This window comes from Triturus cristatus, chromosome 12 (genome assembly GCF_964204655.1).
Source record: "Triturus cristatus chromosome 12, aTriCri1.1, whole genome shotgun sequence".
NCBI lineage: Eukaryota > Metazoa > Chordata > Amphibia > Caudata > Salamandridae > Triturus > Triturus cristatus.
In genome coordinates, this window is record NC_140595.1 from 58,769,860 (window position 1) to 58,784,278 (window position 14,419).

At 41.0% G+C, this 14,419-nt stretch overlaps 1 protein-coding gene across 2 annotated transcripts in view; it reads right to left on the minus strand.

Annotated features, from left to right (window-relative positions):
- Positions 1–3,393: 3,393 nt before the first annotated feature.
- The window catches only part of ATP8B3 (ATPase phospholipid transporting 8B3), a 396,086-nt gene continuing 385,060 nt past the window's right edge, over positions 3,394–14,419 (minus strand). For both annotated transcript variants that reach the window (XM_085638336.1, XM_085638337.1), the window contains 2 exons: positions 11,640–11,773; positions 3,394–5,834 (listed from right to left, as the gene is read on the minus strand). In XM_085638336.1, coding sequence (XP_085494462.1) covers positions 5,625–5,834; positions 11,640–11,773 — 344 coding nt within the window. In that variant the 3' untranslated portion in view covers positions 3,394–5,624. The remainder of the gene's footprint in view (positions 5,835–11,639; positions 11,774–14,419) is intronic.

Below are 14,419 nucleotides of genomic sequence, written 5' to 3' on the forward strand. Positions count from 1 at the left end.
AAATATTGCATATTGTTCGACTCATTAACTTGTGATAATCTCAAGGTCTCGGTTTTAGTTGGGTTTATCTTGAGGAAGTTGTTGGCCATCCATACCCACACAATGGTGAAGGTCTCTAGTATAAGTCTTGGCTATTTAATTGGGAGACTCTTGCGTATCAGATAAATTAGTGGTGAGCTGGGTAGCATCAGCATACGTGTGGAAGCCTACCCCTGCTTGGAGCAATTAGGTTTAGGTTAAACAGAAATTGAAAGAGGATTGTCCCATACAGGACCTAACAGTTGATATTGTATGCCTTCGAAGAGTATGGGGGAAGAATGACCACTTTTGTTCTCCCTGAAATGAAAGATGTTATCCATTTCATGAATGTGCCAGTGATACCTATTGCTTCAAAGGGCTTAAGCAGGATGCTGCGGTTAATGGTATCAAAGGCATTTGACTAGAGTATAAGGGCTAGCCTGGAAGTTTCTCATTTATTAATGAGCTGTCAAAGGTAATTGAGAGCGGAGAGGACCACTAGCTAAGTGCTGTGACGGTGATGAAGGCCCACTTGTTACATGTCTATTAGGCCATTGGAGATGACACAGGGACACTTTTTCTAGATGTTTGTCCATATAAGGGAGTAATGAGATGTGTCTAACAATTGTTCATGTCATTGAGCCCCAGGGCAGGCTCCTCTAGCAGAGGTCTCACTATGGCTGCCTTGCAGAGGGCATGGAAAAATGCCATGCTTTAAGGAGCTGCTAAAGATAGTCAAGAGAATATCACTTCAGGTAAAAAGAGTGGATTTAGATGCTGGAAAAAGATCATTTGGGCAGCTGCTAGTTCCGGTTCGCAAGAGTTCCTATTGTGTAATTTGTGTGAAGGAGTCTGGATGGCTCCCTAGTAGCACAATGATTTTAATGGTGAAGCCGGCATAGGAATTGGATAATTAATAATGGAGTCCTGGATAGCAGACATTTTCTCAGGCGGTGTAAGCCATCCAATGAAAGAAGTGAGGTGAACGATTAAGCGAGAACGATTGACCAATGCTGTATGCTTTAGTAGGCTGAAGCAAAGTATTGAGGCTGACGAATGCCCCTGTATGTATGTTTATATACATGTAATTGTATTGTGATTTTTATGAAAACATGGGGGCAGCCAAAGCTCTCTCCAGGCCAGCCTTAGAAACCTGAATGAGCTCAGTTCATACACCATTTCGAAGTCCAGAAGTGACAGAGCAGTAACCTAATTGGAAATGTAAATGTTAACTCGCTGAGCCATCTTGCTCAGACCTCTTTCAGCATTTTTGAAGTCTTGAGCTGAACCTGCCATACACAGTTTCGTGACCACAAAGACTCAGGATTCAATTGACCCTAATTGAGAATCTGACATCTTTGAAACACTGATTGCATTGCATTAATCTTGGTATAGAAAGCATTTAATGCAACTCAGCATTCAATTCATTATTTTTTTCAGCTCATTGCGGTGAATCATGTAGAGGGCAAGTATAGCTCTTAAAAGATGAATTATTATAACATAACCCTTTCATTAGCCATTAGCCTCCAGCAAAGCCGGCAAAATTTGAAAACGAATTGCCTGAGGTGGCAAAGAGTTAAAATTCACACACCGCTGGTCCTATTGTGCAACAGGTTACGAGCTGCACATGTGGGTATACCCAACCCGCTTATGGTTGCTCACTGAGAAGGAAAATTACCACTGGTAATTATTCTGTACCCCATTCCTGTCCATTATCGTGGCTTACTGTGCTAGTACAACAGAAACTAACTTTATGCAAATCAGTCTAGGCTCTGCTCCAAATGATAAATGGAGCTAAATCCATATAAAATATATGCTCTGATTGATGTTCCCGGCAGTAGTCCCGATTGCAGATTTCTATGCTAAATCTTGGTTGGTATTACTTGCTCCACCCTGATAATTGCTTCAAATGATATCTGGACATTCATGAAAACTCGTAAGTTAGTTGCTCTTATTGGTGTTCCCTGCTTTTGCCCCCAACTGCAGTTCTTTACACTATTTCTTGATTGATATTCCTTGCTTCAGCCCTGATAGCTGCTCCTTGCTACTTTCTCTTAAAGTGCTCCAGTGATCTACTTCTGAGTGGTCTTCCATGCTCTAGAGTTCAACTGAAGTTTGTTGCATTAACCTCGATTTCAACTCCCTGCTCCAACTTGTCATAATTATTCTCTGCTCTGGTTCCTGAAGGTCACGCTCTGCTCCTATCTTCCTTTTTGTGTTCCCAGATTTCTGGTTGTTTCCTTGTCCTAGGCCCTCATGTTGTTCCTTGTGCTAGTCTGTAAGACTCGAATTGCTGTTCCTGGCCCTAGTCTCTGACAACTTTTAATTACCCTAATTGATGCCCCTTACCTGCTTGCCATTCTTTGCCAAAGTCCCTGATTGGTGTTCCTTACAATGGCTCCTAATTTCTGTCCCTGGTCCTGACTTCTGTTCTTTGCTTGGGTCCGCTGCTGTTCGTCCACGATTGCTGTTATTTGCCTTCGTCCCTTATTGTTCTTTTTCCCCACAGTCCATCATTGCGGTCCCTTGCCATAGTCACTAATTCCTGCCATTTCTTGACTGCTGCTTCTTCTTCTAGATAAATGTAATTCTTTGTTTAGACCTGGCTGATGTTTATTGCTTTGCTCTAGCCCCTTATTCCTCTCTACTTGCCCAGTCTCAGATTGCCATGCCTAGCTCTAGGCCCCAGTTGTAGTTTCTTGCTCTAAATACGATTTCTGACCTTGCTCTAGACTTCGATTACTGTTCCTTCCTATGGCCCCCTCTAGAGTCTAGACCCAAATACTTCCCGTACTGTACGTCTATCCGTACTCTTTGTGTCTCACTCCTGTCAATTAGTCTAGTCTCTGAATAATCTTAAATACAGCGTTACACCTTGCTTTAGACTGTTTACTACCTTGATACAGTAGTTCCTGATTGCTAATATTTTCGAGATTCTCCCATGTCTACCCCTTGCTGTAGACCAGCATTGCTCGTTCTTGCTCCTGCACCTAACTACTGTTGTTTCCTCCAACGGATTTACGCACAAATCCCTGATTTCTTTCTTTTCCTTCTGTCCCTATTGCTGTCCATCTCTGCAGTCCCAGATTGTTTATCCTACGAACTTTGCTCTACTTCTGACTCCTGTTCTTTTATAGAGTCTCCGTTCAGGGTGCTTGCTTTGACTGAGCATTTTGCTTACTCTTATTTTTGATTAATGCTTTCACTGACAAAAAAAAAACTTGGAGATATATTTCATTCTTATATCATGCTCCTCCTATGAGAAAAATGAGAACGTGTGCATTCCGTGTGCCCAGGGATCGAGTGTGACTTCAATAAGACATTTATGCTTCACGGCTAATAAAACCTTTAACCACAAATACCAGCCTTTGCATATCCAGGAGCTCACTCATTTTAATGGAATGAAAGTGTACAAAAATAGTTCTGGTTTCAGATTATAATACATTAAAAGTGTATTATCAAGCATTCATTTTCATGATCTAATGACATCTGAAGGATACAATTCATAGTAAAGTGCAAAGGTTTTGATAGGTGAATAGTGCGAATTCAATTTACTCTATCGGCTTTAGAGCAAAGAAAGACAAACAATGTAACAGTCTGTGGTAGACCATGAGGTAGAAAGTGACATAGAGGAACTTGATGTAAAAAACAGGGGGTCGGTTGAAGCCATACGCATGGAGAGTGTGCCAAAGTATTTCTTTTTGCACTAATCCGTAGAGGGGGCGTAGTCTAAGTAAAACAAGAAACAAGTTCCATTCCACGCTTCCATTGAGGAGTGTTGCAGAATTCCAACGCATTATCTGATAAAAAAATTGACTTACACTCCCGGCAACCAACCTTGAAGCTATTCACAACCAATTAAAACGATTTAGTGGTTAACACATAACTATGTGTTGAGTTCCTCATTCATAGACATCCAGGGCATACGTTTCCATTTTAAAAGGGTCTTTAATCCTTCTGACACCAAGAAAATAAGCGCTTTTGAGCTTGGTAATTAAGCGTCAATATTGAATTCGCCATATGGTGTGTAATATAAAATAGTATTATTCATTTCTTTATTGTTATTTTAAAATGCAAAAAAAGCTTTTATACTGGGATAAGCTTTATAAAAGCAACCATTTTAACGGAGAGGAGCTTACCTTCGAAATAATGCCCAGGCTAGGTTGGGGGCTATTGGCTACATCCTGGGCCCTCAACTCCTCCATCCAAGGAATTACCTCTGGATACACACCCTGCATCAATGAGTATTGCTTGAATACAATACCCAAAACATGCGCATCACATGGTAAAGGCTGTAGACGCTGACCAAAGTTATCAATAACCTTAAAAAAACAGAAAAAGGTGGGCTTCTTCCACTTAAGGTCATGGATTGTCAAGGGGAGTTTCCATAGCCTTGCTTATACTTGTGGCTAACTTTATGCTGCATATCAGTTTTAGTAGTTTGTGTACTGTTATCTTTACATTTTACCGATTTTTTTCAAAGTGAATGTGATTCTATTAATGACATTGTTAATAAGTTGGTGCTTATCAGCATTGTGTTTAATTTGGATGGCTATAGATAGCATTCTTTTTGAGTTTACATTCCTCTTTCCCAAAATCTGCTAACCCTGACTATGCTTGCATTTGAAAGCATTCTAGCTGCTTCTAGCCTCATTTCCAATTACTCCTGGACAAATGTTCCAGTTTGGGTAACATGGATCCACTCTCATTGTGTGATGAAACAGAAGGCCCTCTTGACTATATCTAGTACCATTTATGAGCTCTTCCAACAATTAATTGGCAATCGAGTAGATCAAGCTTCTTTCATCACGTTTCTTCCAGGTGCAAAATGCTATATTAGATTTCTTTTTTGCAGAATAAGTACATCCATCAATGTTACTGGCAGCCCATTACTTGCGTGTTCAGTGTGTTCAAATAAAACAATTCCAAGAAAGATGGCACACCCTAATATATTGATGGGCTGGCTAGAACTGTTATGGTTATATCCACAAATTGGTAGCATGCTTTTCTTACTATCCAACTGCCATTTCCATGTATGTTTCAATACATCTTACTTCTTATACCTCCATTCTCACATTGCAGGAAATAACCTATTGTTTAGGTCATGGAATCTTGTGCCTAGGAGTGCAGTGTCCTTCCAGTTGATTTAATGTATCCATGACCTAACAGAATTTATTCCATACAATTGTCTTGCCTTTCCGGTGTCACTGCCACCTTGGACACAAAACGGAATCTGACAATCCAGGGCATAAAATATTCATTGAACTTCGTGTGGGGTAACCTGAAAGGTGTTTCTAAATCCCAAGCAGCAAATAGGAAAGGTTTCTCAGAGATTGACGATGTAGCTAAACAATATGAAATGTATTTAAGCACTGACATTCTTTTCTGTTCCTCTTCGGTAGGCAAGTCTAGAGAAACTCTATTCTCAGTAAATAAGGCTTCTTTTTCTCAGAGTTTCTTGTGATCCTTAAGAAACTGTAGTCTGCAAAGTCGCCCCTCCATATCCTTGATGAGGCATGACAGTCATTGTCCAATAAGGTGTGGTTTTGCACTTTACTTCACTCTGAACAAGAGTAGCCTGCATCGGTTTGCTTGAGTTATTGGGCTTAATCTTCTGAACATGTGCCGGTCTCTACTGGCACAGCAGGGTTTGGCGACTTCTTCTTGCGGATACTGGTACCCCTGACAATAAGATCAGCATAGCCTTCGCCGTGCGAGAAAGCATACGCTGATCGCCGAATGGAAGCATTCCTTTTAAAGTGTGTGCTCAGTTCCACTGTGTTCTCCACCACTGCCTTATCCCGGTAAGGATTCTCCTGGAAAAGGGAGAGAAAAGATCAGCATTTGTTATTGATCAAAAATCAGTTAATCAAGATGTTGTGTTCATTCAGCAGTTAGCAACATGAGAAATTCTGATTTCAGGTTGTGTCAGCTTTTCAGAATACCTTCTGAATGATCTTTTAACCATTACCAAAGGCACTTGTTAATTCATATTTTTATTCTTACTAAATTTGTTGAGCACACAAATCTTTGTGCTAGCAGCAGTAATGAAAGAAGAAAAGACAGCGAATAAAAAAAACTGCACAACAATAACGGAGATCAAGACTTCTAACTGGGGTGGGTAGGGGTAGTATTGTTTGAGACTTCCAAATTTTTTGTAGTCTCAAAAGAATTTGTTATGTGTGTATCTTGGTGCAGTTGAAGGCAAGCCCCGAAATGTGTCGGCCTTAATCTGCACATTTTGCGCAAATGGTGGATGAAGGTAAAAAATGAAACAGATCATTTGACTCGCATCCTGTTGTGCTACCTCTTCTTCGGCTTGAGGAGTTTTGTGGTAAGAGGAATGGAGAAGCATATATCTCTCTATATATATAAATATATATATATATATATATACACATATATACACACACACACATATATATATATTTATATCCTCTTCACTCGTTAGACAAAGACACAAGGAGAGGTGACACACGAACAGTATGAGTCACAATTATTTTATTCAAGCTCCATCAAAACAAAGTGCATTTTTTGCAGAAAAAGAGATGGCCAAAGCAGTTTGACTGGACCATAGAACATTCTAGTTGAAGTGATACAGTGCAATAGTTCTACCTTTTATTTAACAACAACTAGAATGTTAAAAGCAATTCCAAAAAGGCCTGTGTCGAAACCTTCATTACAGCACTTCAAAACATCATTTATCAAATTACAAAACTCTCATAAGCTTGACAGTTCTGTTTCATTGCATGTTAAATAAATAATTTACACACACACACACACACTCTCTCTCTCTCTCTCTCTCTCTCACAAAATAGCTGCAAGGTGCCCGAAGGGTGAGGAGCACTCTTAGCAGTAACCACATTCATAACGGGTAAAAGCAGCCTCTGCAGTCGTTTTCTTTCACAGCTCCACTGCCGTCGCCTGACGCGTTTCGGAGAGACACTTCTTCCTCAGAGGCGTATCAGAAAAGTATACGCATTGATTTGGCACCGCCCATCGTTTATACCTGTGGATAGGTCTCTTACTATAAGCATTGTGGGCCTTGTAGTGTCCAATGCATTTTCAGTCCCTGAATGGGTCCGCCAGTGAATCTGCTGATATCTTCCCAATCCACAGATGGGCCTCGGCTCACGGGTGCCGCTCTGAATCCCTTGTTACTGCTCCAAGAGGACGGCTAACTTTTAATATGTGTTAATAGTGGCAGTACATCAATCCTGACATATTTCGGCCGTTGGATGTGGCCTTGTTCACAGGTAAGGCAAATCAATTACTGTGATTTAAGGTGTGCAATTTACTGAATTTGCTCCCTTTCCTTGGTGTGTTTAAGTACAGGATGCTCCATGCCTGCACCTATATATATCAAGGCTACGACCGAAACGCATCCTGGAGGCTATGCATTAAATTGGATTACCGCATACAGGAAGAGTCTGAGTATTCCTTTGGATTCTGAGTATTTACTGTATATATATATATATATATATATTTTAATAAACAAATGCCCGAAAGCTTGGGAGGGCACTCAGCAGGAAACCAGCCATCCGGCTTTCACTTGTTCTCTCTCCTCAGCAGCACGATAGAATTGTTGCATCGCCTGACGCGTTTCGATGTTTGGAACATCTTCATCGGAGGCTGGCTTAATCAAACCGAAACAGATTGGCCTCTCTTTTATTTCTAATTTATGCATGCATGTATAATCATCCTTAAGTAGGTTGCCGCTTTGTGTTCAGTTCATTATATTGCATGCTGGGTGCAGTATTTCCCTGTAGAGCAAAAATCATCCCTAAGTTGGTCTCTGTTCACATGTTCATAATTTAAAAGCATTCCCGTTCTTTTCATTCCTCAGTAGGATTCGTGATGTCATGGAGAGTCTATCCACTTAGCTTCCTGCGCCGTGTGGATCTTAAATAGTTTCGACCCCAGCCTCTCTATTTTTTTGAATTGTAGAGATGGTGCAGCCTCCCCACGGAAGTGAAAAGAATTGCCTCACGAACATGGTACCTTACGATAAGGAAAATAAAGCGTTGTAATATTGTCTGCGCTTGGAACCAACTAATGGTGTTATTTCACTCTCCATAGGGACAACATATCCCAGCATGCAAGAAAAGTTGAAACGCACTGAGCGCAGTCCATTAGAGGCAGGAAACCAATAAAAATGCTCAAAATGAACTGGTATGGAGAGCCTCTCTACGCGCAGACACAGCAGCCTTTGAGAAAGGGGCCAGGAGCCCTGAAACGCGTCAGGCATTGCTAAAACCTACCTACATCACGAGACAAGATGAATTTCATAGCTGGATGGTTGGCGAGTCACCGAGTGCCGCTTCGCTGCTTTCGGGCATTCGTTGAACAATATATATATATATATATATATATATATATATATATATATATATATATATATATATATACACATACACACACACATTACAGGCTAGCCACTCTGTAGTTATAGTTAGAATTCCCAGGCATAGGAATTCCTCCCTTTTTGCTCGATCATTAACTTTCCCCCATTTGGCGAATCTCCATGAAACTTTCTAGACCTATAGCTTTTTCCACATTAGTGTAGGATACAAAGTTTTGCAGTGATTGGTCAAGGAGGTGCACAGAATAAAGGGGGTCCCAAAACACATTTTTCCACCAATGCATTTTCCATTGACTTTTATATTAGACGTAGCCTGAAAAAAGCTGAACAGATTTCAATGAAATTTAGCAGGATTGTAGATTATGGTGTGCAGGTGATCCTTTTTGCTACTAATGGTAAGTGGAGTAAGTATTTTTAAAGTTAAAAGGCATTTTATCTTAGTGCTATCTGTGACCACAGTAGTTTCTTGAAATTTCACGAAAGTACCACGGTACATAGTAACAACAAGGATTTATGTTATTGGCTAATGAAAGCCTTTTCAAAAGTTAAAGGCAGCATGTTGTTTTAAGTACACTTTGGCTGTGTTCCGGATAAGGGCCTTATATATAGGTAAATATTAGGTTTTCTATTTCTACCTAATCCTTACCACTTTATTAAAGTTTCTACATTTCTTTTTTCTTTAAATGTACGCAGTAGCGCAGTGCTTCCTAGGATGCACTAAGGTACTTAAAACAAATAAATATGTATGTATAAAATGAAAAATGCACAGTACTACACTTCACAAATATAGTTCACTACAGTGTCACACTTTTTTATGTATTTAATTCTTTAAAAGAAGTCTATGAAGTACAGAGGTAATACCTGATAATTACCCCGCTAATAACAATGCTACTTAAAAAAACAAAACTATTTTTAATTTGTTAAAAAATGATACATTTACTATATTACACTATATGTCACTAATATGGTATATTACAAGGTTTTAAAATGTTTTTATATGTATTTCTTTTTTTTCCTGTAAGTACTGCAATACTTTGTAGGTAGTAGCATGGTTCTTTGTAAACTATTTCAAAAAAATATATTGGAAAAGAAAAATACATTTTACTTTGTTATTTGAGTGGTATTAGGTAGAGAACAACAATAAAAACTACAATTTACCCATATCCAAGGCCCTAAACCAAAATATAGCCAAAGTGTCCTTCAAAATACATGGCTGCCTTTTACGTTTTGTAAAAACAGACATTAGACAATGATATACTGCCTTTTCGTCATCATGTACCGCAGTATACCGCAAAGTTACTGCGGTATACTACGGCACAATATATAACTAAGTATTTTTTCACTTATAACTTTAACAACAATTCAGATATTTACATCCACTACCAAAAATTACCATTTACAATCCATAATCCATATTCCTGCCACATTATCTCTGCATCCCTTTACACAATTTCACGCTACATCTGTTTCTATGCCACTCTAGTCTGTGCCACTCCACTGTACACAACTACACTCAATGCCACTCTAGTCTATGCCCCTACACTGTATGCTTCAACACTCAACGCTACTCCAAAGTACACCACTCCAATCTACGCTACTTCACTGTATGCCACTTCAGCATATGGCACTTCACTGTATACCAGTCCTCTCTAAGCCACTCCACACCATTCCAGTCCAAGCTGTTATACTGCATGATACTTTGCTCTACCTCGCTCCACTCTACCCCAGTCCACTCTACAACACTCCACTCCATGCTTTTCCACCTTATTCCACTCCACTCGACGCCACTCTAGACTTCGCCACTCCAGTCTATGCCACTCTACTGGGCACCACTCCACTCTACCCTTTTCTACTATACTCTACGTCATTCCAGTCTATACTATTACGCTCTATGCGAATACACTGTATGCCACACCACTGTACGCTATCCCACTCTATGCCAGTCCACTCTACACCACTCCATTGTACAATATTCCAGTTTGCACCACTTCATTGTACTCCACTCTACACCAATCCACTGTAGGCTATTACGCTGTATACCATTCCATTGTATGACACTCAAGTCTACGACACTGCACTGTATGTCCCTCCACGCCACTCACTCTATGCTATACCGCTCTACGCAACTCCACTCTAGGCCATTCCACTCTATGCTATTCCACACTATGCCACTCCAGGCTATACCACTCTACGAGACGCTATTCCACTGTACACCACTCCACTGTCACCAATCCACTTTACACCACTGTAAGCTGTTATGTTCTATGCCACTCAATTCTACGACACTCCAGTCTACGCCACTCCATTGTACGCCTCTCCACTATAGCCTTCATTTTAAAGTAAGCTCACATTCTTGCCTCTGGGAGGACATGATTCAGACTGACAGACTGCAGCCTTTGCTGGCCGAGTGACATGGTCTTAGTTCTGAGTCCATACAAGAATGTTTTTTTGCCAAAAATGTATCCACTGACACAGCCGCTAGACTACACATGCTTTGCAACCCTAAAAACAAGATGATGGGAGGAACGCTTTAATTAATATCAGTCACCGTCGGGTCACATTCCAGACCATCAGTTTTCGCCCACTGTGCCACTCTTAACAAAGACCCACCTTATGCACATCAGTTTTGGTCCTGCTCCGTTATGAACAGTCCAGCCTGAACTACCATGACAGGTCCTATCCAGATGGATGCAAAAGAAATCCCAAGACTGTTATCAACCTAGCTTGAGAAGTATGGCACAGTGTGTACTGGGCCCACGTCTGGCCATATCCATCGCAGTTAGGGCTTCTACTGCAAACCCAACATGATGATAGAAGGAATGCTTAAAATAATCTCAGCCACTGGTAATCACTTAGGCCACATCAGTGTGGTGGCCAGCTATGCCATCTTTTCATTGTCATCATGCAAGCATTGTCTTGATTGCAACATTTAAATATTTGTCAAGTGCTTTGGATAAATGAGCAATAGAAATCCAATAAATAAGTGAACAAATTAATAAAATCAATGGCAATATGACAGACCGATCAGCATTTTTCATATTTCCAAGTGCAAGCCTTACAGGGAGGTTACTTTTGTAAAATGATCAGCCAATGTCCACTTTCTTTAGCTTGTATTGACGCTCATAGGTGTCAGTGAGCAGAAATTCACAGTAAAAAGCAAACATTTTAATTTGAGAAACAATGTAAACCTCTGAAGCGCTGCCCTTCTTCGCAAGATTTCAAAAAGAACTAATGCTTGTATAATAGGAGCAAAACTTACCACTTCCTGGACGGGGCAAGTTGATGTCATGCGGACAAAGAAGCGACCAATCAGTGATGGCAGGATGCTCACTGCAACTGCCAGCAGAATGACCAGCCAGATGTACAGCTTGCTCAGGGCATTCTTGTTGACGTCTGTCGAGCAAATGACACTTTGTCAGTCACAGTGAAAGGAGGGACAATGTCAATTTTCATTTAGAGTTTGCAGTGGCCGTCACAAAGGCTCCATTTTGAAATATAGTCCATGCTATACCTTCGGAAGGTTTGGTATTTGGCAGGATATGTACAAGCATAAAGCTCTCCTCCTCTCCCACCAACTTCTCAAGCTAAATCTTAGGTTCCCCCACTCGTAGTAGACATCAAGAGAGTTCACTGAAGGTGAATATCTTAATACTCAAAAGAGACACTCTAAAATTATTGGCTAGAGGTGGACAGCGCTGTTCTATGAGGCAGTCAGTCATAGGACATTCCCACTATTTAGGGCTAGTGTAACAGGCTGCTAAAGAAGTACTATACAAGGCAGGAACATGCTTCTTTAACTCTTCTTTTGTACTGTCTCTGCGGAGTTCCAATGATTCGAGGGGTTGATCCCTTTCCTATGTGGCAGACCGTGTGCGAGCAAGTTTAGGCATAAAAATAGAGGTTGTTTATGAAACTCTAAGTAACAGAGATCCTTTCTTGTCTATAAACCGAATGAACACATCTTGTGGTACACGCATAAGAGGTACAAATTGATGTTAATTTGCTAATACAATCATAACACCAAGTAAAGTATACGCAAAAGTCAAAACACCAAAAGGAATACATTGAAATATGTTTCCAATGCTATTTTGTTGTTTCATTGAAAAAAATCTGTAGATCTGTAGGATAGGTACACTTTTGGATGTATACAGCCATACAATGCTTGCAGGAGGTGGATAGGAGGTATAAAGGGGGCAATTTGGACAAAACAACCTTACACAAGGATAAACTAATGGAAACACACATGATAAAAAGAAAAAGGGAATGACAGATTCGTAATAGAAGGGGTGGTACGGTGGGCTTCCTCATTAAAAAAAATAAAGAAAGCTGTAGGCCGGTGGTGAATTAAAATACAAATAAAACATTACTCAACCCTATCCCAAAATTAATCTGAGTCTGACATTTTTTGATCAGGGACTTAAGGCATAGACAAAGGAAATCTCCTACTGCCTATTGGTAAAAGCTCTGGTGAGAAGCTTGAAGGCAGTGGAGGAGAAAATGATCCAAGAGGGACAAACAATGGATGCACTCCCTTCGTTCCCTTGTTTTACAAGCAAGATGCATGATGTCTTACATATAATTACATAATGATGCGTAGTTAGGTAGGGATGATGTCATAAATTAACCAAAAGGGACAGACATGTTGAACAGCAATGCTGCAAAAACAACAACAGAGAGAATCCAACAATAAAACAATGGACAGGAGTCTGAGTGATAGACTTTTGGGATTCGATCATAAGTCAGTTATTGAGTAGGTGGTCTGGGGAGATGGACAATGGAGATAGTCCCATTTGGCGGTCATTGTGGAGGCGTTGGAAGAGATAGACAATGGAGATATTCCCATTGGTCAGTTATTGAGGAGAAGCCTGAGGGATAAACAGTTAAGATACTCCCATTGCTCAGTAATTGAGGAGGAGCCTGAGGAATAAACAGTGAAGATACTCCTGTTGCTCAGTTATTGAGGAGGAGCCTCAGGGATAAACAGTGGAGATGCACAGATAGCTCGGATATTGAGGCAGATCCTGAGGGATAAACGGTTAAGATGCTCCTGTTGCTCAGTTACTGAGGAGGAGCCTGAGGGATAAACAGTGGAAGTGCACATATAGCTTAGATATTGAGGTAGACCCTGAGGGATAGGCAGTAGAGATGCTGGCATTACTCGGTTATTGAAAATGAGCTTGTAGGATAGTCAGTGTAGACACTCATGTATCTCAGCGATGAGAGGGAGGATGACGGACAGAGAGTAGAAATACTCTTATACCTCACCTTTTGAGGAGGAGCTAGAAGCATAGATAGTGGAAATAATCAAATAGCTGAGATATGAAGGACCCTTCCGAGGGACGGATATTAGAGATTCTGCTATAACTCAATTATTGAAAAGAAGTCTGAGGGCCAGTGGTGGCTCCTCCGCTATGTCGGAGGAGCGTCGCCTCACTGCTTTCAAGCAGTGCGAGAAGAGGAAACATAAAATTATAATAACTTTCAGTTATTATCATTTTATATTTCCTTTGAGGGTGGGCGGATGGGCAGGGCTGCTCTGCTCTCTGAGCAGGGCAGGGGAAGAGTGGTTCGCCCACTCCTAAGTGTGCGGTGACTGTTTGGTCGGCCAATCAGCCATGCGCACTTTCTCCGTTCTCAGTGCAGGCTGCATTACAGCCTGCATGGAGAACATGCTCAGGCCCCCATTTCCTGGTTAAGCGTCAAACCAGGATGCTCAAAACCCATCACAACGCTGCATTGCAGCGTTGTAATGGGTTAGGGGAGCCTGGGTGCCTACCAATCACAAAGCTGTGCTTCCTGATTCTTGAGGAAAACAGAAGTAGAGACACAGGACCCGTACGGGGAGGTAAATTACATATTTTGTTTGTTTTGTGCATCCTCGCGTGACCCACCCCCTCCCCGCATGAGCGCACCCCTCCCCGCCACTGCTGAGGGCTGGAGATCCTTAGCTAGACCTTTTAACGGGGAGGAGCCCAAGAGATAGAGATTGGAGATGCTCCTATAGCCCTCATATTGAGCATGAAATTGGGAGACTATGCG